This window comes from Pseudorasbora parva, chromosome 9 (genome assembly GCF_024679245.1).
Source record: "Pseudorasbora parva isolate DD20220531a chromosome 9, ASM2467924v1, whole genome shotgun sequence".
Taxonomy (NCBI): Eukaryota; Metazoa; Chordata; class Actinopteri; order Cypriniformes; family Gobionidae; genus Pseudorasbora; species Pseudorasbora parva.
This window is the reverse complement of record NC_090180.1, coordinates 12550750-12575934: the sequence shown is the minus strand read 5'-3', so window position 1 is coordinate 12575934 and position 25185 is coordinate 12550750. Positions and strand designations below refer to the sequence as shown.

The 25185-nt window shown below is 36.9% G+C and overlaps 1 protein-coding gene across 1 annotated transcript in view; it reads right to left on the bottom strand.

Moving 5' to 3' along the window:
- Window positions 1-94: 94 nt before the first annotated feature.
- The window catches only part of abca4b (ATP-binding cassette, sub-family A (ABC1), member 4b), a 50090-nt gene continuing 24999 nt past the window's right edge, over window positions 95-25185 (bottom strand). The window contains exons 13-50 of the mRNA XM_067453968.1: window positions 24963-25139; window positions 24383-24605; window positions 23862-24083; window positions 22519-22723; window positions 22345-22437; window positions 22002-22217; window positions 21712-21889; window positions 21486-21617; window positions 21255-21394; window positions 19973-20110; window positions 19643-19824; window positions 18132-18231; window positions 17297-17502; window positions 16010-16064; window positions 15782-15850; window positions 15199-15356; window positions 14872-14996; window positions 14061-14162; window positions 12076-12268; window positions 11885-11979; window positions 11765-11797; window positions 11143-11248; window positions 10951-11025; window positions 10627-10796; window positions 9411-9588; window positions 9174-9289; window positions 8929-9076; window positions 8662-8785; window positions 7053-7182; window positions 6502-6622; window positions 6310-6372; window positions 6118-6224; window positions 5897-6038; window positions 4068-4202; window positions 3886-3989; window positions 2813-2905; window positions 1785-2034; window positions 95-905 (exon numbers count right to left, since the gene is read on the bottom strand). Coding sequence (XP_067310069.1) covers window positions 777-905; window positions 1785-2034; window positions 2813-2905; window positions 3886-3989; window positions 4068-4202; window positions 5897-6038; window positions 6118-6224; window positions 6310-6372; window positions 6502-6622; window positions 7053-7182; window positions 8662-8785; window positions 8929-9076; window positions 9174-9289; window positions 9411-9588; window positions 10627-10796; window positions 10951-11025; window positions 11143-11248; window positions 11765-11797; window positions 11885-11979; window positions 12076-12268; window positions 14061-14162; window positions 14872-14996; window positions 15199-15356; window positions 15782-15850; window positions 16010-16064; window positions 17297-17502; window positions 18132-18231; window positions 19643-19824; window positions 19973-20110; window positions 21255-21394; window positions 21486-21617; window positions 21712-21889; window positions 22002-22217; window positions 22345-22437; window positions 22519-22723; window positions 23862-24083; window positions 24383-24605; window positions 24963-25139 — 5233 coding nt within the window. The 3' untranslated portion in view covers window positions 95-776. The remainder of the gene's footprint in view (window positions 906-1784; window positions 2035-2812; window positions 2906-3885; window positions 3990-4067; window positions 4203-5896; window positions 6039-6117; window positions 6225-6309; window positions 6373-6501; window positions 6623-7052; window positions 7183-8661; window positions 8786-8928; window positions 9077-9173; window positions 9290-9410; window positions 9589-10626; window positions 10797-10950; window positions 11026-11142; window positions 11249-11764; window positions 11798-11884; window positions 11980-12075; window positions 12269-14060; window positions 14163-14871; window positions 14997-15198; window positions 15357-15781; window positions 15851-16009; window positions 16065-17296; window positions 17503-18131; window positions 18232-19642; window positions 19825-19972; window positions 20111-21254; window positions 21395-21485; window positions 21618-21711; window positions 21890-22001; window positions 22218-22344; window positions 22438-22518; window positions 22724-23861; window positions 24084-24382; window positions 24606-24962; window positions 25140-25185) is intronic.

Below are 25185 nucleotides of genomic sequence, written 5' to 3'. Positions count from 1 at the left end.
ATGAAATGCTACAAATCTGCATGTTTCAGTTTTTGATTTCAGATGTCAAATTTATTTGAGCTCATACTGTTGATGTTTAACCAGTACAAAATCATGGTATTATCAAAGTTATATTAAAATGAAGCATTTTGTTGAGTGCGTACACAGGCCCTGCTGTAGCAGATGCTCTTTCATTCGGCATTAGATAGATTTGTACAACAAAGAAAAATTGCAACACTAATATTTACAAATGTATAAACATAATGAAAATTTCCGATTTTATGGGAAATTAAAGTAAGTTTTGTGTGCAACAACTCTGAGTTTTAACAAGAGTTTTATACATCTACTTCACCTGACCTGCATCAGTTCATCAGCATTAATGGGTATTTCTGAAGGGGAAGGCCGCATCCTACCGAAACTGCGTCCTCCCGGTCCATTCCTTCTGAGGCTTGTATGCTAATGTCCTCCTCAGCAATTAAACAATAGAATGAGATGGCCTAGTAAGTGCGCATGGCTACGTAACGCACGTTCCCGCCCCACAATTTCCATTTGAGAAACACCCAATGTGTCAATGAAGGATTCCTTTCATTGGATGGAGATTTACCTTTGGCTCAAAGGGCAGATGTTCAAAAATGTCAAATATAATCAATAAAAAAACTATGCCATTAAACTTAATATAGATGCAGTTGGTTTTGTGTATAAATACATATATAAAAGGCTTTAGAGAACTTCATAAACAACATGCTGTCAGCCATGAGCTACTCAATCACTGTCACTTTGAAGCATCTGAGTTCATTTTATCTGCGTTTCGACACGACTCTTTGTAGTGGCGAGATCTTTTTCTCCCGTCTTAGCCCAGATGCTCTGAGATGAGGGGAGACGGTATCTTCGTCTCCTGACTGTTGCTTGGCAAAACTCACAAACACCTGTAAGGCAGCAAAACAGAACAGTCCTGTCAGCCAAATCTGCTGAGCAAATCGAATTTAAACCAATAATTAATTTCTAAAGGAAGGTCTCTTAAAGGGTTAGTTCACCCAAAAATGAAATTCGTGTCATTAATGACTCACCCTAATGTCGTCCCACACCCGTAAGACCGCCGTTCATCTCCGGAACACAGTTTAAGATATTTAATATTTAGTCCAAGAGCGCATCTAAGTGTATGCACACTATACCATCCATGTCCAGAAAGGGAATAAAAACATCATCAAAGTAGTCCATATGTGACATCAGTTAGTTAGAATCTCTTGAAGCATCAAAAATAAATTTTGGTCCAAAAATAACAAAAACTACGACTTTATTCATCATTGTGTTCTCTTCCGCGTTTGTTTTCAAACCTCAAATAAAGATTCAAACGGTCATGAACCAGCGGATTGATTCATGATTCGGATCGCCAATGTCACGTGATTTCAGCAGTTTGACACGCGATCCGAATCATGAATCAATCCGCTGATTCATGACCGTTTGAATCTTTATTTGAGGTTTGAAAACAAACGCAGAAGAGAAGACAATGCTGACTCAAACACTTTGATTCACTTCATTCGCTTTGATGATGTTTTATTACCTTTCTGGACAGTATAGTGTGCATACACTTTTAATGGAGGAACACAAAAGCTCTCGGACTAAATATAAAATATCTTAAACTGTGTTCTGAAGATGAACGGCGGTCTTACGGGTGTGGAACGACATTAGTGTGAGTCATTAATGACATCATTTACATTTTTGGGTGAACTAACCCTTTAACATGCTGTCGACAGCTGGTATGGACATTAAAGAGAAGTGTTGCTAGATGCTTTATCAAATCGCACCTGGTCTAATGTGGTCTGAGACACAGAGTAGTCCTCAATGTTTAGTCGCTCTTTGTTGGTCAAGACCAGCTGGAAGATTCGAGCCAGAGAGGCGGCGGCGATTTCATACTGTAAAGTGTTGTAGTGTTTCTCTCGCTGTATACAACCCGGAAAGCTGCTCTCCATGAAGGACTCGGCCGGGACCAGATCAGGAGATAGGCCTGGTTTTGCAGCTTTGATCTTCATCGTGACTACATAGCCACCTCCAAACCTGTCGCAAGTTTAATCAATATATACAATGCATGTAAAATCAAGTATGCACTTGTTTTGTTGACCATTTGATAGATATTGTTATGCATATCAGCTTGACAATTTTAAGGGCACCTATTATGCCCTTTAACCAGTTCAACTCTGCGCCACATTTGGGTCCAAAGTTGCATACGTCATAATTATTCAAAATAAAAATGGGATTTCATGCTTGAATGTTTAAAAACGTATTATTGTTCAAGTATCTGACATTGTTGCAGCACCTCTCTTCCCAGTCTGTCTGCAACGTTCTGTTTAATTCCGGTTTCTATGTTCCGAAAAGCCCAATGTGCTCTGATTGGTCGGCTGGACCAGTGTGTTTTGTGACTGGTCAACTGCTTCTAGCGCGTTTTAGACAAATGTCACACCCCTTACCATAAACGTGAATTTCAACACACTACTAATGCAACTCAACCAGGCTTCATCCACTGTTTTTTTAGTATACTTGGGTGGGAATTATTTAAATGGGGGATATTTTGACATGTCCCAAATAGAAAGTAGAAAGCTTCAGACTACAATCCAGGCTTTTCAAGGAGTTAATGCGCACTGATATAGAGAATACCTCCCTTTGGACTTTGTAGGTCTCTTTAATGCATAGACAGCACCATTGCACACTAAAGAAATTTGAAAACGTATATAAGCAGAATAGGACACATTTAACACCGGAAGAACATTCACGTTGATTTGTGGTAATATGGAAATGGCTTGGGTTTTCATAAAACTTTCCAAAAGGACATACTCACTTGTATTTCAGATGCTGGATTGTGCCGAGACATTTAAATGTCCCATTGACCATGATGGCCAAACGAGTACAGAGGGCTTCACACTCTTCCATACTGTAAATGCAAACAAACAAATAAATAATGTGCAGAATATTTACATTTTTTTAAAATAATAATTTTTAATAAATTAAAATAGTTGGACAATTTATTTTTCAAATATATATTTTTTTATTTTAATTAAAAGGATAATGATTAATAATTTACAATAAATAACTATTTATTTAAAGACACATTTGACGAGTCACTTAAGAACTATCCATGTCACTACATTTACACAGGGATTCAAAAAAGATATAAAATATTCACAGTAATAAATCACAGTATATGATTCACAGTATGTGATTTCAAACCACAGTATGATTTCACAGTAAAATGTCTCATATTGCTACTGATTTACTTTCATTTACTGTGAAACATTTGTACAGTGTAACTGTTAAAAGAACTGTGGCAGTCTCAAACAGTGCAACTGACTGTATTCTTCTTTAATTATTACACAGCAAAATAAATGCCTTTCTTCCATAGTATTTGTGTCTGTTTTCCAATCAAAATATCTCAAAATGGTTAAATTAAGATACATTTAATAGATAAGTAAAACGGCATAAGATAATGGGCCCTATCATACACCCGGTGCAATGCGATGCAGATGTTTTTTTGCTAGTTTCAGCCCGACGCAGTTATCGCTTCCATGTCCAGTGTCACATTGTTTAAATTTTAGAAAATAATCTTGATTTCATCATTTTTAAATATTTGAGTCACACTTAGATTCTCACTATGAACCACGGATTTTGCCTCAGTAAACTCCTAATTACTGCTTATTAATAGTTAGTTAGGTAGTTGTCATGTTTAGGTATTGGGTAGGATTATGGGATGTAGAATAAGGTTATGCAGAATAAGGCATTAATATGAGCTTTAAACATACTAGTTAATAGAGCGGACTGGATCTTAAACTAAAGTGATATTTGGACTGGACGAAAAGCATTTTTTTTTTGCAGTGTCAATTACAGCCTGTTTAGGAAACCCAGACTAATTCTTGCCTGTGTGATGTCAAAACGACTGCCCTCCCATCACGGATGATACTCAGAATGGCGGTCCACAGGAACCGACGGGAGTGAGGGTCCATTCCTGTGGTGGGCTCATCCTACACACACGTACAGCGTTACATTACACCAATGTTTTGTTTTGTGCAATGACATTGAGAATGCTAGGAAAAGCATACCAGAAGCACTAGAGGAGGACAGCCAATCATAGCAATAGCAGTAGACAGCTTCCTCTTGTTGCCCCCGCTGTAGGTACCAGCACAGTTTCCGGCATATTCAGACAGACCCAACTTCTGAATGCCCCATTCAGCCACCTACAGAAAACATACAGTCATACATAATGATTGTACAAGAATGCTTTAAGAATTTCTAACAAAGCCTAACATATAGTAGTTATTTGCATAGGGGTACATTTCAGGGGGGTCTGGACCCACCTCATCTAAGGGTTTGTTTCTAAGGAAATCTAAGGACAATTGTCATTCAGACCCCCACTACAAAATATTGAATAACTCCGTAAATATACATCCATCACATTAAATATTTTGTCTTTTTTTCTTAATTCATGACTGTCTTTATTCAGAAACAAAATTAACAAAATCTTGGAAATTTTCTTAAATTTGGCAGATTTTGAATCAGAATGACTCAAATGAGTTTGTCTGAGAGCCTTCATACACACAATTAACTGCAGACACTGAAATAACACACTGTGTGGTACAGAACACATATTTTGAGTGTCACTCATTATTTCCCTTATTTTCCTAAAGATCCACGGTTGTCCCTTATGTTATTTTCCAGAAGTTGGCCACCCTATGCTGTATATAAATCCCCTTCAATATAGTTGTTGCTACCTCAGGAAGGGGGAATCAGCAAAAAAAAAAAAAAAAAAAAAAATTAATGATAGAGTACCAGCACCTCTTTTGGGCCACTTAAAGCACTGCTTAAAATAATTGTGTAAGTAGTAAATACAAAATACAAATACAAAATACAAATACAAAAGCAAAAGGGGAAAAATACGTTTTAACTTTAGAAACATTTTGATTTCCTCCTCTCTTGCTTCACAGTGGTTTTGTCCACTGCGTACTTCACCTAAACACACAAGTCCAGTGGGAAAGAACAGTTCTTCAGTAGTTGTGGAACTCCATTAAGTAAACTTTGCTTTAAACACTGGATGAAGCGATTATTTTCTCTTTAATACAAACGGTGCGAGTTATGAATAAATTAGCAAAAAAAAAAAAAGATAATGTATTTTTCCATGGGTCTGATTTCGTTGCGATTATTGATGGCCAGATTAAATGACAGAAAAACGGACATGAGATATTTTTTTCAGTGCAACAAAACGCCACACATATCCTTACAAGTATAATTTTGGCTGCATTATTTGTGTCCCCCTTAAAGCTATACTGTGTGATATTTTCCCCCATCTAGCGGTGTAAAGGTATATGACCATCCAGTGAATAATAGTTTCTGTTCCTCTCAATTCTGATTTCGTTTTAACTCCTACGGTGGCCGATCGATTTAGTCCAAGATTAACATGGCAATCCCCCTCTTCACATTCGACATGGTGTCATCGAGTATTAAACCGCTAAAGGCGAAGCTTGTATTTATGGGTATGTCCCTCTTTGGCTAATGTACTTTCAAGATGGAGGGGCAACATGGCGACCGGCATTCGAACCCCTCACCCGTATGTATTTTCAATGGCATATTATAAACTTACGAGAAAACTTTATTACTTGAAAGAAGTAAATATACATTAATGAGCACATATATTTTTGAAAGAACTAAGTGTTTTTAGCTAAGAATAAACTAAAAAAGTTACACAGTGTAGCTTAAAAATTGCCCTTGAGAAAATGTATTTATTGTCAACCCTGTTAGATAAAATTTATGTCCATGGTTATTTGTGTTATTAATGAAATGTGGAAACTTCTAATTTCATTTAAGTACGTGTTATTTCCCAGGTGTGTCATGTGATCTGTAATGAGTGAATGAGGGGTCAGACTGTGAGTCTCACTCTGCTAATCTCAGATTCAGGGATCCCGCGGAGGCGGGCGTACAGGTACAGGTGCTCCCTCCCCGTCAGCAGTTCATCTATGGCATCAAACTGAGGACAGTAGCCCATGTTCTGGTGCACATCCAGTATGCTGGTAAGAATACTGAAGAAAAGCACAGTTCATGATAACAGTTTACATCCATGTAAGTTCACAACTAGTGGCTCCTTAGTTTGTACATTACCTGTATCCTGCTACTGATGCCTCCCCTGACGTCACATCTGTGTCTCCAGTTAGCATTTTAAAGGTTGTGGTTTTACCTGCACCGTTCACACCAAGAAGCCCAAAGCACTGCACAGAACATTTAAGTTAAATACCGCGTCATTGTTCAGTGGTTCATTTCAACTGAAGAGCAGCGGTATGGTTTAGAAATTACCTCTCCCGCTGGAACTCCTACACAGATTCTGTCCACTGCTGGTCGTTTTCTTCGCCTGTATGTCTAAGATCAGACTGCACATTTCAGCATGGTAATAACCATACAAAAAAAAAAACCACTACAAATTCAACACTGACATTGCTTACAAAATATACTCCAAAAATGGATGCTTTTTATCTTCCGGTCACTTACTTTTGACAAGTCTCGAACCAGCAGGATGTCATTCTTGTTTCCTCCTTTGTAAATGCGCTCTCTCTCCTGAGCTACATCATCATCTTCATCTTTAACAGGGCTCTTCACATAGTCTGACGCCCTACACAAATAATAGTTACCGTCATTTTCCTAACAGGTACAGTAAACAAAAAGTAATATTAAACAGATCCCATTTTAAAGCCAACTTTTCTTTGAATGTTTATTTTGCAGTTGCAGTAAGGCTAGTTCACACCGCACAAACAAACGGTAAAAATACATTTGTTGGGTTTTGTCAGATCAGTCTGTTACTACCCCTGTCACCGTCTGTTGCCGCTGGTCGGGGTTTGTTTTCACCCGACTGAACATGTTCAATCAGCGTTTGTTGGTTTCTGTTGGGGCAGTGTGAACATGACATTTATTTTTCATAGAATTCTAAATCCAACCGCCAACTTGTTTATTGGTGTTTGTCTGTGCGGTGTGAATGGGCCTATAGTGTGAAAGTCTGTACTGAGAAGTATCTCAGAGGATCTAAAATGTCTTTTTGCCCTCACCAGAGATCAAGGAAAAACTTGTACTGGATGAGCAGGTTAAGGATGAAAAACACCAAACCCTCCACAGCCATGCAGACGAGATTCTTCCCCACAAAGTTCCATCTGAACGGATCCATGGAAAACTCCTCCCCTGCACCAAGATTTATTATATAGTTATAGCCAGGACAGGTGCTTCTTTTTTTTTTTTTTTAGGGGCACCAGTAGCAGATCTGGATCACTTATGACAATAGGTAAGATAAAACATGACCCAAAAAATTACTTAGTTCATATATTAACAGTGCTGGTTAGACTTTTTTGTTTAGAATTAATATACATTACCATTTAAAAATGTGGAGTCAGTAAGATTTTTGTTTGATTATTTATTTATTTATTGTGAACAAATGAATACCTTCATTCTGAAAGTAGAAAAAATGACAATTTTTTGTAACTGTAAAAGTCTTTGAAAAGTCTGCTATTATTCCGAAGTTTTAAATTCATTAAACCTGCAAAATTATTCATTAATTGAGCAAATTCACAGAAATATCAGCTCTTAATAACGCCTCAAATTACGAGAGATTTTTATTTTATTTTAGTTTCTATTCATCAAAGAATCTTGAAGAAAAAAAATATCACTGTTTTCACAAAAAAATAGTAAGCAGCACAACTGTTTTCAACATTGATAATAATAATAAATGTTTGAGCTCCAAATCATTTCAGAACACTTTCCGAAAGATCATGTGACACTGAAGATGGGCATGGTGGATACTGAAAATGCAAGAATAAATGACATTTAAAAATATATTCCAATTATTTTAAACTGTAATAATATTATTATATTATAGATCCCACTTTAAATTAGGTGGCCTTAACTACTATGCACTTACATAAAAAAAAATACAATTGTACTTAGTGTTCATATTGTATTGCAATACACTTTTGCTAATACTGAGGTGGACACGGGTAGAGTTAGGGACAGGTGTGTTGGTGTGGGTCAGTTTAAGGGTAGGGTTAGGTGTAAGGGAAGGATCAACAGTGCAATTATTAATGTAATAACAGAAATGAATTACAGATGTAATTACTTGCAAGTATTTTTAAAAATGTAAGTACAATGTAAAAACATGTATGTACACAATAAGTGCAGTGTATAAAATGATTAATTTACATGTTAGTACATAGTAGTTAAGGCCACCTAATATAAAGTGGTATTATATTATATTATATTATATTATATTATATTATATTATATTATATTATATTATATTATATTATATTATATTATATTATATTATATCATATTTTTAATAGACCAGGTGTGGAAAAGAGCTACTGACATTTTGATGAAATATCATACTGGTTTCAAAGGAAAAAGATGCAATTCAGATGGATTTAGACAAGAGAAGGAATGTTTTCTGGATTTTACATATGAAGTTTCTTATCTACATACTTAATAATAATAAAATAAAATAAAAACGTTATTATTGTTCGATTTTTTATTCAAGTCAACTTGGGTCTTAGTTAAATGGACATGATGTTTGAGAGTAAGGACATTAAAGAGCTTTTTTTTTTAGGTGAGAGATTTTACACAACAATTGATCTATCATTAACTGGTCTTGGTAATAGACAAACATACCAAATCGGGCGTAGACATCAGTCACTGCCTGGTTCATGGCCATATCAATGAGACCTCGACCGAGACAGAAGTGAGGGAAGACCAGTAACACCTTCTTCAGCACCTCATTAAACATTAGTAGAGACTGAAGGGTTTGTGAAGAAGAAAAAATGCAATTATATAAAAAATATAATGGATTTTTTTTTTCTTTAATGCATTATTGTGACTAAAAGGTACTAAATAAAAATGTTATATAAGAATTGTATATAAAAACAAACAACCTATTACCCTATTGTTTTCAAAGAGCTCTAAGATGAAGGTGATGGCGCTACTGTTGATACCAATGAAAAGGTTAATGCAAGAGAGGGACACGTATGCCGTGCTGGGGACATTGAAGATGTAGGACATGGGGTACATCATTGGTGTCACTGACCACCTGCATAGTGAAGAGTGAAAGAATAATCACTGTTGTGCTTGGCTGATTTTCTTAAAATCATTAAAGCAATGGCAACCTTCATAAGTCGCTGACTGACCCATAGAGACCAAGCAGAGCGACCAGCGCTGGCAGATTTGTGGGTGATGTGTAGCACTTCTTATCAAAACCCACGAAAATGGCCACAACCAACATTGTGCTGATGGAGTAGTTCATCTGGCACAAACAAAAGAATGGGATATGAGGAAAAAAAGCAGTCCAAAAACATTTCACAATGACTAATGATTGACATTTTACAGAACTGTCCTTGTTAACATTCTACGCTGATGAATCTCACCATGTCCCAGAAAAAGTTGGCGACCCAGTAGACAACCGGGCTGACTCCACTAACAAACTGCAGATGTTTGGCCTTGGTGACACGTTCCTGAATGAGGTAGAGGATAAAGCTGGCTGGGATGAAGGACATGGCAAAGATGACGCAGATGGCCACCACTGCATCCACTGATGTGGCGAGACTGTCCGAAAGGAAAAGCAGCTTTTACTACACAAAAGTACACTTTATAAAAGTGTACACAGTTATACAGTAAATAAGTATGAAAGCAGGAGTGCACTTGAAATGTATTAATATCAGATCGTGTTTCTGATTTCATGACTACATATACTACCATTTTAAAAGCTTGGAGTTAGATTCAACATTCAATGATAGATAGGTACAGTAAAAATGTTAATTTAACAAAATAACATGCTGCCATCAGTTTTACAACAATGTTAAGCGGCACAACTTTCAACATCGATAATAAAAAATGTTTCTTGAGGAGCAAATCATATTAGAATGATTTCTGAAGGATCACGTGAAGTAATGATGCTGAAAATTCAGCTTTGCCATCATAGGAATACATTACATTTTAAAATATATTCAAATAGAAAACCGATATTTTATATTGTAAACAATCTGACAATGTTACTATTTTACTGTCTTTTTTTACTGTCAAATAAATGTGGTCTTGGTGAGCAAAAAAGTCATTAAAGCGTACCAACCTTCTTTTGAACGGTTGTTTACATCGCTCATATATCACTAATAATTGAACGTCAGATTCTTCATGTAAAGCTTAAAGGGTTAGTTCAGGCAAAAATGAAATTTTGTTGTAAATACAGTGCAGCGCTTTTAAACGGTATTTACAGTGTAAACTGTGTAGGAGACTGGCACAGGCAAGAAGAAATTGTTGAATAAAGTCGTTAATTTTGTTTGTTTTTTGCACGCAAAAAGTATTCTTAACGCTTCATAAAATTAATGTTGAATAAGTGTAGTCTCATGGACTATTTTAACAATGTTTTTACTACCTTTCTGGGACCTTGTTAATTAAATTGCTGTCTATGGATTTCAACTTCATTTGTGTTCTGAAGATGAATTAAGGTCTTACGGGTTTGATTGACAGGTGAGTAGGATTACTAAATATTTTGGACACCGTGTACACCTGTATTTAGTGTTGGACAGATGATGTAAACTGAGCCTATCAATTAAAAAACATTTTAACGTGACATCTGACACTCACACAGTGACTTCCGAGAGCTGCTCTTTGGTGAGGTTGAGCGGGTGGTTGATGGCAGTAATGCCGTATTCTGATGGGTTGGCGTGAGGTGGAAGGTAAGCACGGAGAATGGCGTTGTTTGCTATGTTCATGAAGGAGACCATGGCGTGCCAGCCTTTGTTATTATACCACACCTGTTCAAAGTTAGGGAACCAAGAGCAAAATAAAGTCAGTGGAAAAATATCCTTGACATTTATGATTAATCATGGTCCAAATCAAAGGTCCATTAATCAAAGTGTCCAAACACATTTTGGGACATTACATTGTTAAAAAGGTTGTTTAACTTACCTTAACATTGTACTCACTCTCCATGTAATGCAAGAAAGTTCCTAATTCGGTCATGGCTGACTTTGAATAGGGGCCCTAAGGAGACAAAACAATTCAACAGTATACTGTGTGAGCAGAATAGAGAGTAATATATTTAAATGCCTCTTATCAAAATCTCATGATCATTTGTGTGTAGCATAAACAATATCATACCCCTGTAATATTCATCATCCGTCCAAGCTGGGAAAAAATATCCTGGATCTGCTCAGGGTCCACATCGAGAATCGGTAGTTGTCCACCAACTGAGAGTCCACCATACCTATGAAACAATGGGTTTATTCGAGCAATTTGTGTTTGCACATTAACATATTCCACTGGTTTATTTTTGTTTTGTTTAATAGAAAGGAAATTGTCTAATTTGGTTCTGTGACTGATCACACATCTATTTTAAGTTATTATACAGTGTTTCTACAAGACAAATAAAAAATAAAATAAAAATCTATGCATAATAATTACAAAAGAATTAGCAAAATGGTGTTTTAAAACATTTTAGAAATATATCATGTCACACTGGAGGACGTCATCTTCCCAAAATATTTTTATTGAAGTCCCCAGCGTATGATTTCGGTAAAATCCAGAAGCATTCTGCCAAATTAATTTCTTTGATTATAATGGGTTTTCCACAGATATGGTTTCAATTGGACAATTGTTTGACAGGAAAATACCGGAAGAGAGATTGTTTTGGCTCTACATCAGCTCTAGAGGAAAGTTATTGTCCAGCTGAAGTAAGTTTTTTTTTTTACATACAACTAAAATAAAGAGAGAGAAACTTTACCTTTGTTCATTCACCCAATATTTGCTCTTCAAGCTGCATATAAGGACAACAGCAGTCATTAAACAAAATGAATACATCAATACAAACACGACTAACACTGAAGTTTTTAGAACAGCTCACCTGGTCTTGATGAGCTTGGGGTAAGTCTTCACTAAGTAGTCAGAGATATTTTTGTTTGTCATGTCAAGCAAAATGTCCCCTGTCGGCTCTCTTCTCTATAGTAAAAAACAAAACAAAAAAAGATGTATTAAACGCACTGCCTGAATATTTATAATTACAATTAAAATATTTCAGTTGCATCTGATGCTGACCTGTCGAGGTGGCAGTCCTCCAGCTCCAGCCGGACAGAACGGCAGCATGGTGAGCTTTGTATCAGTGCTGCACTCACAGGACGGGGAGGGGTTTTTTGTATTCCACTCAGGACTCAATAAGATGTTACTGACCTCAGGAGACACTGGAGGAACTTCCCAATCAGAGGTTGTGTTTAAGCAGGTTAAGAGGTTCCTGCAAGCACATATTCATATACATAACATAATATAATCGACTTATAATAATTTTATTGCAAAAAATGTATGTATTTTTAATTATTCACAATATTACAGTTATTTTAAGTAGTTTAAGTAGAGCATATAGGGAGAAAGACTCGATTATATACACTACTGTTCAAAAGGTTTGGGTCAATATGATTTAAAAAAATTTTTTTTTAAAGAACTCTCTAATTCTCACCAAGGCTGCACTTTTTTAATCAAACATGCATTAAAAACAGTAATTATTATATTACTGTATGTATTATTACAATATAAAATATCAGTTTTTATTGTATTTTAAAATATATATAAAAAAATAATTTCTGATGTCAAAGCTTAATTTTCAACATCATTACTCCAGTCTGAGTGCTGCCCTCTTAAGTTTGAACGGTGGCTACTGCAGTTGAATTTTCTTATTGAATGTTGTTGGCCATTGTGACAAATGTTGGCTCTCTCAACGGCTCACTATTACCCACGGCCCTGGCACGAGCTCACCAGACCTTTGACATCAGGAGTTAACGCCAGCGGCTCGAATTGATAAGGCTCTGGCCCTGTGTCTACAGACAATTCACCCTCCTCCACTTCAGGTGGAGGAGGAAAGTCCTCTACTTCAAAAGATCTGTTGCAGAACCACTGCCGTCACTCAGTCATTCTTCATCTTGGCAAGTCTGACAGCGGTCAATCAATCCGTCACTGTGGGTCTCAGGTGTACAATCCCCCCTCAACCCTGCCCTCGGTTCATCCCCTCTGTCTCCACTGGGCTCTGTCCACTTTTCCTAAAAAATTCAAATATTGCTAGTGGGTTGAGTTAGCCTGTGAACAGGGGTTTAGTTACCCATTCATATCAATATTGAAAACAGTTAAAGGTCCAGTGTGTGAATTTTAGCAGCATCTAGTGGTGAGGTTGTGAAATGCAATCGACCAGCGCTACAACGGCCGAGACAGAACACAAATGTCGTCGTCGGAGAGAGCAGAATGACTTGTTTGATAAAAAAGTTTTATTTTTGTAACATTATAAATGTCTTTATTTTCACTTGAAATCAATATAATGTGTGCTGAATAAACTTTAAAAAAATAAGAAAATAAACAAATCTTACTGACCCCAAACTTTTCAATGGTAGTGTAATTTACTGAGAATTTGGTAATTAAACAACTAACTTAAAACAATACTGAATTGTGGCACAGGTGCATAACCCTGAAATGTTTATATTATTATACATCTACAAAGATTTTGTCACGCTCCATTTTAAAGATTAAATTTCTGTCATGACAACTCTCGGTAATATGGTAAGGAGTGACAATGTTGATATGTTTGGTCTTGGCAAAATTGATTTTTGACTGCTGTAGGTTATTGTTGCTGTTGCAGCACAGCACGACACGCTGCTGTGAGCAAGACATGACAAGACAGGACAGCGTACATAAATTACCCGAAGCAGATCTATACAAGTGGAACTGGGGAAGGTGCGAGGTTTCTAAAAGCATACGGAACTGCTACAAAAAATGTATTTGTGATTTTAAAAAAACAAGTATTTAAATGTTGAGATACAGCCGTAACCAATCAGCTGTGTCCTATAGAAAATGATGTGATTGCAGGCAGATTGGTTTATGGACCTATTAGCTGTGCGATATAGAGTTTCATGACAGAACTTTGCATAAATCAGAACTGGATAGATGTACATCGGCTCACTATATTCCCCAGAGTCAATTTTAAAATAAGTATGCTCATAGTGTAGTTTCAAAACCCCTTCAGACCAAACTTCAAAACTCACACCAAGGGCGGCTGATTGGTCATACAGCGTGTTCCCATGCCAGGGTCCTTCAGCAACGTCTGTATGAAGTGCTTCATTTTTGGATGCGATGGCTGCTCATTACTGAGATACAGAAGACCAGTGATAAATTCATCTCACATGAAAACATGCAAACTACTTCATAAGCAGATTCTTAGAGTTTTTTCATGTCTAGATCGTTTGGAGTGTTTGTTTCGGAACCTGGTGTGTTTTCTCCCTTAGTTCAGTTTGTTTAGGCATATGTGAATTGGATCCGCACCAAAATAATGAATGGAAAATCCGAGATTGCATCAATAAGGTGGTTTTGGCACAATTGCAAACAAGTGGTTTATGAGTGCTTTATTTGTGGTGCGAAAGCAATCTGAACCGACGGACTAACGAATCAAGCTGTATGACAATATGTAATGGGTAATTACGCATTTTGCATGAAAAGCAGCAGTGTTTGTATTGCTAATGCCTCTCAAAATAAATTGCGAGACAAAGAATAAGTAAAAGCCTTTTTTTGGCTGAATGAACAGATTTCAGAACAATTGTACAGAACACATACAAATACAAACAAAGCTTTGCTTTTTGCTAAAAATGATGAAGTAAAATATGATGACCGCTAGGAGCATAAACAAGAGCCATTGAGAAGAGAGTTTACACATACTTGACTTATATGAACCAATTTTGGTCCATTTAGAAATGTTGCCTTGTGAAAGTAAACTGAACCAAGAAGAAATCACAACATTGTAACAATGTTAATAATAATTTCGGCCCATAGCCTTTACAGCTGATAGACAGGTGATCTCACCTGAAGAAGGTCAACTGTGGTCCGTACATCCATGGAGTGAGGGTCAGACTGGGATACTCTCCAAATGGTGGGACAATCATAGTGAAGACCAAAGCAATAAAGACAAAACTGGATGGCAAAACAATCTACAACAAAGCAAAATGTAAAGAAAAAAAGGAAGAATAAAAGCTTCAAGTATATTGAATATTTTTCAGAAATTGTACTTTTGTGTATGGAAGAAAGACAGTCATTGAGGTTTGGAATGGCATGAAGGTAACAGAATGACCCTTATTGGGCCAAATTTCCTCATTTTCATAACACTGCGTCCACATGCAAAATTCAGCTTACCTGCGCAAGAAAATCTTTGTGGCTGCGTATGGCATGGTGAAATCTCTTGACCAGAAGAGCGTGGAACTGCTTGAGTACCAGGCTAAAGCCTTTAACCTGCCTGGAGGCTCTACCGGCACTGTTGTCAGACTCCAGTGGGCTCCCCACACCATTAGCATCTGTAAACCAGACCAGATACGGGCATGATCTAATTAGACCTGCTGTAAAAACTGCGTAGCTGCTCAATAGCATTATATTTTGGCTGCTGGTTTGCCCTGACCTGGCTAATTAACCATAGGCAACTGACCACATTAGTTGCTTTAACAAGCAAGACCCCATCATTTTACTAGCTTAACCAAGAACCATTTTCAGGAAACCAATCAGCATGACTGACCAGCACTAATCAGCACAAAACAGCCTGGACCAGCAAGGAAATGAACATTGGTCTAAGATGGTGTGCTTTCTGCCAAGAGCTACTGTATCTCAAGAAGCTTTCTTCAGATCTCTACATAAAGCATAGCACCTCAGTCAAACCCTTTATAGCATCCTGTTAGCTTCTTAGTACGAGCGCTAAGCAAAGCTGAGATCTGGGATCTCGATTCACCTTCAACATTACTCGTAGCCTCTCCTTCTCTCAAGAAACCATTTTTCCTCTGTTGTAGCATCCATTGCTCTGAGGGGGTAGTTGTACACAGTCAAACACAAGGATTTAAAAGTCAATCATAAACTACTTCGTAAACTCCTGGTTTATGGAAACTACAGGACTTGAATAAACCGTGAGATATATTACATATATAATGGCTGTAAATATAGGTAATATGAGGATTTTTACCTGGTGTGACAGAGCTGTTGGCTGCCTCTCCATCTGATGTAACTTTCAGAAAGATCTAAATGTATACAACACAAATTTCTTAAATCATTAGTGAGTACACACTTATCTATACAGCAACTTTTGCACAGTAACAAGCAGTGCTATATATATATATATATATATATATATATATATATATATATATATATATATATATATATATATATATATATATATATATATATATATATATAAAGCTGCACTATGTCATTTTTCCATCAACTTGAGGTCGCCTATTCAAAACAAAGGCGTAGTTTGATGATGCCAAGTTTGAGCACAGAATCTTGGGACATGTGGTCTTCACCTCACAGTCGGTGGAAAAGAATCGGGATAGGACTCATGTTCATGGATGCGATTATTAACTTTACTGTAGTATGAAGCAGAGCAGGACTTAGTATTTTGGAGCTGAGCAAGGCCGCTGGAGCAATTGTTGAGCAACACATGGCTCGCAAGCACCGGGACTTTTATTATGACGGGACACAGTAATCGGCACTATTTCCGCTTTTACGGTCATGAGTATGAGGTAACGCTGCACTGTTTATCATATTAGATACATTTAAGTGTGTTTAAAATGATGTTATGACGTTACTCTGTGCGTTTGCTCGGTGGCTGCTGTGACACTAGTTCACACTGCTAACAGGTAAAGCTGAAACTGAGGGGAACGCAGACAGGACGCAATTGACAGGCGACTCCCTCTGACGATATGCTCAGATGTCCCGTCTCCTTGGTTAAAATATCAATTTTCTCACAATTTACAAATAGTTGGAAACATTTGTTATATCGTAAGAACGTCAAAATATTTAACACTGGCCTAGTGGTTTTTAAGTATTTTACTGCAAAAATACTACATAGTGCACCTTCAATATATATTTTTTCGGTTGTGATTTTAATTTTAGTTTTAGTACTTTTATTTTCATTTTATTATTTTTAAAAAATATTTAATTTAGCTTTAATTTATATTCGTTTTAGTTTATGTACTTTTAGTACTCTTTTAAGTTTGAGGTTTTTTTTAACTAATGTTTATATTTCATTTAAAAAATATATTAAAATATTAAACTTTTAATAGTGATGGTTTAAAACTTTTCACAACTGACTGCAACTGATTCAAACACATACATAAATGGATATTAAAATTAGACACAAAATTTAAACACAAAAACTGTAGCAATATAAATCCCACAGTCTGTTGACTGTTATCACTGATGGTAATGGTTGCTTAAGCTAATGCAGAAAGAAATGATGTCCAACCTCCTCTAGCGATGTGTCAGATATGCCAAAGCTACTGAGGCCCATGTCAGCCAGCGTTTCCTCCAGTTCTCGGAAAAGGCTGGCGTACGCACGATATTTAAAACCTTTATTAGGGAGTAGATAGGTCATCTCTTGACCGATCATTTCAATCAGCTTCGCCTCAGGTACATGATGATGAATCAGAGTAGTTATGCTCTCAACATTCCCTGTACAGCGAAATACAAAAAAATAATTATTTTTGAAGAAATTATGTTTATATCACTACAGTCATGACCAAAAGTGTTGGCACCCCTGAAATTTTCATCCAGAAATGGATGGCAACAAAATGAGAGTTATGAAGTGGCTAGCAATGAGTCCAGATCTAAATCCAATTGAACAGTTATAAAGTGGCAAGCAATAAGTCCAGATCTAAATCTAATTGAACACCTGTGGAGAGATCTTAAAATTGCTGTTTGGAAAAGGTGCCCTTCCAATATGAGAGACCTGGAGCAGTTCCCAAAAGAAGAGTGGTCCAAACTTCCTACTGAGAGGTGTATTATGGTTGATGGTTATAGAAAGTGAAAAGAAATCTTAAGTTAAGGGTGCCAATAATTTTATCCGGCCCATTTTTGGAGTGTTATGTGAAATTATGTCAAATTTTATTTTTTTCAGCTGTTTTTTTTTTTTTTTTTTTTTTTTTTTTTTAATAGTTTTTTATGTTGTTCCAATACACACAACGGAAATAAAAATTTATAGCAAAACGTGTAATTTCAATATTTTTCTGTGAGAAAGAATTTCAGGGGTGGCAAAACTTTTGGCCATGACTGTATATATTTTGAGTTGTTACTCCACTGACCGTCTAGTATTCTCTCAGGCTGTAGAGTCTGACTCTCCTCTTTATATCTAGTGCAGGAGGAGCAGTTGCAGGAACACTCAGACGCACAGTCACACTCATTCTGAAGAGCACAGGAAAATAACTCTTATTGGACACAGTCAAAAGTTACATTTAAAGGGTTAGTTCACCCAAAAATGAAATTTATGTCATTAATGACTCATCTTCAGAACAGAGTTTAAGATATTTTATGTTTAGTCCGATAGTGTATCTAAGTGTATGCACACTATACTGTCCATGTCCAGAAAGGGAATAAAAACATCATCAAAGTAGTCCATATGTGACATCAGTTAGGTCATTAGAATCTCTTGAAGCATCAAAAATACATTTTTGTCCAAAAATAACAAAAACTACGACTTTATTCAGCATTGTCTTCTCTTCCGGGTTTGTTTTCAACCCTCAAAGATTCAAATGGTCATGAATCAGCGGATTGATTCATGATTCAGATCGCCATTGTCACGTGATTTCAGCAGTTTGGCAGTTTGACACGCAATCCGAATCATAATTTAATCCGCTGATTCATGACCGTTTGAATCTTTATTTGAGGTTTGAAAACAAACCCGGAAGAGAAGACAATGCTGAATAAAGTAGTTTTTGTAATTTTTGGACAAAAATGTATTTCCGATGCTTCAAGAGATTCTAATGACCTAACTGATGTCACAAATGGACTACTTTGATGATGTTTTTATTCCCTTTCTGGACATGGACAGTATAGTGTGCATACACTTATATACGCTCTTGGACTAAATATAAAATATCTTAAACTGTGTTCCGAAGTGTTCTTACGGGTGTGGGTGGGACGACATTAGGGTGAGTCATTAAAGACATACATTTTATTTTTGGGTGAACTAACCCTTTAAGAACCACAGTCCAAGATTTGTGTTATTTTGAGGGGTTTTCTTCTTCTTGTATTAGAAAAATCAGATAAAAAAAAGGAATGAAAAGAATGAATAGAACATTTCCAAAATAGAAAATACACAGTAAAGTGTGTAATTTATTACACTTTATCTATTTGTGTCAGAAGATTTCAATTACAATACACATCTTTAAGGGCTGTTTTCTCCACTTCAGAAGCACTTCAAGCCTCATTCCTATCTATATTCTGAAGGGTTTTACAGAGGGGTTTGCTCTTTAATATTCGATTGATCTATATAACATTTTAAAATACTACTTTCTGATTTATGGAGTGATAAAAAGATATATCCAAAATCACTAAAATTTAAACTGGTTTTATACAATGGTCAGATGTGTGCAAATTAGTGCATTTTTATTTAGACAATGCCTTTTTCCATTTTGAAGTATTACCATTTTAACATTTCAGAAAACTTGTAATACTAAACAAATACCTTAACGTATGTTATTATCAGCTGGGTAATGATTTGTGTGATTAGCAAAAATAATAATGGTTTGTTTTATATTTACCTTTGGTGTTTTACTTTAATCAACAACATGGCGAACTGTCACAGAAATCTCACCTCCTTCTTGCGCTGGTCTTTCATGCGACGCACCAGCGTGAGGTAGAAACCCACTCCAAAGCAGTTCTTCAGAAAGAGAGGAGAGCCACTGCAGTGTAATTTCCCTTTAGAGATAATGGCCACTCTGTCACTTAACAGGTCTGCCTCGTCCATGTGATGAGTGGACAGTATTACTGTGCGGCCTGGATGAAGAGTATGGGTAGGAGAGTGAAAGAGATGACAGAGATAGTGAACAACAGGAGGCTCAGATTTGCTGTACAGCCTAAAGTCTCTAGCAGTGATTATCGTTTGAATCCTGCAGTGTTTTATTTGGCCTGAAGGTGGCAGTACCTGTGCGGTACTTGAGTAGCAGGTCCCAAATGGAGCGTCTGGCGTATGGATCCACTCCTGATGTCGGCTCATCCAATATCACCACCTTAGAACCGCCCACGAAAGCCATCGCCACCGACAGCTTCCTCTGCATACCCCCTATTGACAACACATACCAAAACACAAATTGTTTCTAACACTGACTTCATACACATTAGTGCTTGATGTTTAAGAAAATGCACTTAAAATTGCATATATTGTGAGTACAGTCATTTGAGGCAAAATGATACCTAGGAATTGTCTCAGGAATTAACATTGGCATTTGACATATCATTATGCAAGGCAAACCAGTTATTCACCTCACAGTAAAAAATAAGACATGTAATTTTGAGATAAAGTTGAAAATAAGAAATAATATTGTGACATTTCGTGAAATTTTCAAATTAAAAATAACAATAAAGAAAAGAAACCAACATAAAGGCAACAATTTGCTATGACAAGCCCGTTAGTCTAGCAAAGTACACATAGCAAGATGATATGCTAGCAAAGTCACAAAATATACAGTAGTATATTTAACAAAGTGACTTAATAATTAATAAAAGGTAATAATTACCTTTTATTTGAGTATTTATAGGAGTACAGGGTTTTTCATGTAATTTGAGCGATTTTAGTATGGAGTAGTATGACTCCAAATGTAGTGAAATTAATTTGGCTGTTAACAGTGAATACTGAAGAATATGTTTAAAAAGCTTATAATGTGTAAACAAATAATGTGCAAATAAAAAAGGCTATGTAAATTATTAAAGAGTGATCTATTATAAGGGAAAGAGAATGAAAGATGTGAATAAATCTGTTATGCCGCATACACATGCCTTGTTCAGTGCAGTGTTCTTTAACTTCATTCAATATGTCTGTACTTTAAAAAATCTTAAGGCAAATATGGTTCTCTGTTTTCATATATTTTAAAATATAATTGGTTTCCTTTTTCAGTATTATTTTATTAATAGAAAGTTCAGAAGAACAGCATTTATTAAAAATATAAATCTTTTATATCATAAAAATGTATTTACTTTTTTAGCATCAAATGAATGCATCGTTGCTGAATAAAGGCAACATCATTTCCATGTTTACCCTAAAGGAGAAACTATGTTTTATCCCTAACCCAGATTAGCTCCAAATAAGAATCTTATTTCCAGTACCCCCTATCTGTCTAAAACACAGATCCTGTGGGCAAACTCTAAAACCCCTTAATAACAGATTACAGATTACCCGATTATTGTCTTAGGTTTTTATTCAGACCCACCGGAAAGGTTCTGTGCTTCCTCGTCTCGTTTATGAGGCAATCCCAGATCCTTGAGCATGTCCTCAACCTCCTGCTCGGCCTCCTTGCGCTCACGTCCCTTCATCAGAGAGTAGAACAGAATATGCTCCTCTACTGTCAGACTGAGTGAAATAAAATGAAACATTCAAAGTATTTATAATCAGACTGCAGTATTTATAATATTATGTCCACTTGCAAAGAAAGAGCGCTTACTGTTTGAAGAGGATGTTGTACTGTGGACACATGCCCAACGATTGTCTTATGGCGTCCATTTCTGTACGAATGTCCCTCCCATATATGTAAGCCGTTCCAGAGGTGGGTGGAAACAACCCGGTCAATATGGACCTGGATAAAATATGGATAAAAAAATGTGTCAAAGATGATGCAAACTAGATAGTCATCATTGTCATCAAAGGATAAAGAGAAGGTAAGGACGCACAAAGTTGTGGTCTTTCCTGCCCCATTGTGACCCAGGAAAGAAGTGATCTGGCCCTCGTAAAAGTTCATGTTGAGACAGTCCACTGCAGGTCTGGAGTTTCTAGAATACACCTTCACCAAGTCCTGCACTGATACTCCTATTAACAACCCCTCCGGCTCTGGCTCAAAGAATGGATTTCCTGCAGGAACATACCCATATGGACACATGTACAGTCTTTTTGAAACTTCTATCCAGAAAAGGTTTTCTCAATTCAAATTTTAAATGGAGTACGACCCAACTGTCATCCTTACCATCGTGCACTGGCTGGATTTCCTCTTGTTGAATCTCTTCATGCGTTTTTAGCTGCTCCTCCCGCTCTTTCTCTTTCTCCATCCTCTCTCGTTTCTCTTTGTGCTTGCAGTGCTTGCTGCTGCGGGAACCATTGCATTCCCTGGGCTCCGGCGAAAGGCCACCATACTCAGCATCCTCCTCCTTCTCCAAGTTATTTATCAGAGGCTTTTCAGGGTCTACAGAGAAACAGAGGTGTGTTCAAAATAAATCTAATGTAGGCCCCGTTTACTCCTGTATATGATGCTGCCAACTTGTGATCGAATCATTCAAGATGAATGTTTATGTCAAAGAAATCAACCATACCTGGATCTGGATTCTGTGAGGGTAAAGGTGTCGGCTTCAGCCAGTAAGAGGGCTGCAGAGGGAAATAAAATGGCTGACCGATGCCATATTGGCCTGAAAAGCCAATGGAAAAAAGTAAGCATTCATTTACAGTAGTTTAGCAACATTCAGTGCAAGGCTTTATAAGAAACTGACCTGGAAAGATGTTGTCCAGATACCAAGCCAAAACAGCATAAAGAACTGCATCCAATAGCATCATCCGAATAGAAGTGAAGAAGGAGTACTCATCACCCTCTAGAGGACTTGTACGAATATTGTCCCACTGCAGACCCAGGCCTTGCTCCTCATAGCGGGATAGATACTCTGTCCCAAAACCGAAGGCCACTGGAGACAGAAAGCTCTGGAAAAGGTGGACCGTTTTACAAAACATTAACTACATGCCAGAGCCATTTTGACCACTCAGATGTAAAGTCCAAACATAAATGAATGGCTTTCTAAATTAAAATAGTTTCTAAATTAAATAAGACTTCATACTAATTACATTTATACAATGTAAAAAATATATTTTTAGTTTAACTTAAAAAGTAAGTTACCTGGTTAGCTTAAAATTTTGAGTTCATTGAAATTAAAAATGTCAGTTAATACAACAAAGGAGAATGGTTTAATACATAGAAAATCAAAATATTATGTTATCTGATCCACATTAATTATTTAAGTTGTGATAACAAATCATGAAAAAAAAAAACATTTTTCAGTGTAGCAGTGTTTTTGTAGCAGTTTCTCAACCTATTTTACTTGAAGGCCTCACTTCCAGGTTCTACGTCAGAATGCCGGCTTTGTATTGGCCGATTCTGTTCACGTCACCACAATGATGCATGTGTGTGTGGTGCTGATGCAGGAGTTGGCTAATATAAAGTCGGCGTCCTGACATAGAACCCGAAAGCACTGCATTGTGTTTACAACATGAATAGTGTAGGAGGCTGACACAGAAGAGAAGAAACAATAAAGTTATTTTTGTTGGGTTTACTCATTGCTTCATAACATTAAGGTTGACCCACTGTATTCACATGGACTATTTAATTGATGTCTTCACTACCTCTCAGAGGTGGACAAAGTACACAACTTCATTACTTGAGTAAAAGTAAAAGTATAACTGGTCAAATATTACTACATTATAAGCGGAAGTGGGAGTAAAAGTACAGAAGTATTTGTTTTCAAAAGTACTTAAGTATCAAAAGTAAATAAAAATCCTTTTTTATGTCAACGCATTACTTTATTATTGTTGTATAAATGCACACTATGCCATCATGGTTTATGGGGCCAGAAATCTATCATACTTCATTAAAAAGATTTTTGTTAAAAGATAAGCTAAGGTCTTACGGGTTTGGAATGACATATGGGTAAATAATAAATGATCAACACCCCCTGGTTGAGAATCACTAATTTTTAGGGGTTTTGGCAGGTTTTTTTTTTTTTTAAAGGCAGGCGTTTGAGATTGGATCGAACTGAAGAGAAGTGGAACACCATAACGGACTCACCACAGCTAACTTCATGTCCTTGGTAATGCGGTCCTGCCAGGCGAAACAGAAGATATGAGGGAGGTACAGGGTGAAGTAGATGATGCCACTGCAAGCCGCAGCCAGGTTGGCCTTATTGAAGAACACACTCATGAGAAAACACTGCATGATAGTGGCCACAGTGAACGTGAGGAGGAACAGGAACACGATGATGGGATCGCTGTAATTGAGCACTTTTCCAACCTGAGCACAAAGACATACAATAATTAGGATACTCTTCTAATTTAAAACTAATAATTGTTGTATGTATTGCATTGAGGTAATGAGGAAAGAAGACAGTTATTGACATACGAATCCATAATTGCAAAATGTGGAAAGTAATCAGTTCCAGAGAAAAAAAACAATATGTGTGAGTGAGAGAGCGACAGAGACCCTCTGTATACATATGTACTAACAACATACATCCAGCAGAGGTCACAATGCGACAAATCTGAGAAGGCTCAGAAGGACAGTTTTCATCAGTTATCACATTTCTTCCTCACCATGATAATGGCAGTCAGCAAAGCAGTGCTGGCAGACATCATGAGGAAGCTGTCAATGAACCATGTGTACCAGATCACACTATTAGAGACGCCCATGCCCTTCAGTGTCTCCTTCAGCCTCATCTCCTTCTCCAGCACGATGCTCTTCACCACCATGGACACGGAGTAGATCCAGGCCAGCACCATGAAGATGGGGAAACAGCGATTTAGGGTCAGCATGAACCTTGACATGGGACAAAACAAACAAGATCCATTGGATTAATTTAAATGAGAATTATAATATGCCATGAACTAATGCAACTGGAGTGATTTAGTTATTTGATCATTGCTATACTTCAATACAGACTTTAAAGGATAGACCACCTAAAATGAAAATTATGTTAACATATACTCGCCCTCATGTCATTTCAATCTTGCATTGCTAAACACAAAAAAAGATATTTTAATAACTAAACAGTTTTGGGTCCTCTTGACTTCCATTCTATAGTCAAAAATATAATGGAAGTCAAAGGGAACCAAAACTACCTACAATCTTCTTTTGTCTTCAATAGAAAATATCATCATTTCAGCCATCACTCACATGTCATCCACGTAGCAGGGGTAGGGCATCTGCTGCACGTAAACACCTAGAGGCCAGTCATGACCTGTGTGTAGCTTGAGGATACCATGTTCAATCATGTCCTGCAGGTAGGCAAAACCTCCCCAGATGTAGCGATGGTCCTCCAGAGGGTCTGCCCTGGGGCCAGGGTCCCAGTACCTAATAGAAAGGAAAGATAGGAAATGTTTTCTTAAAGTCCTCATGA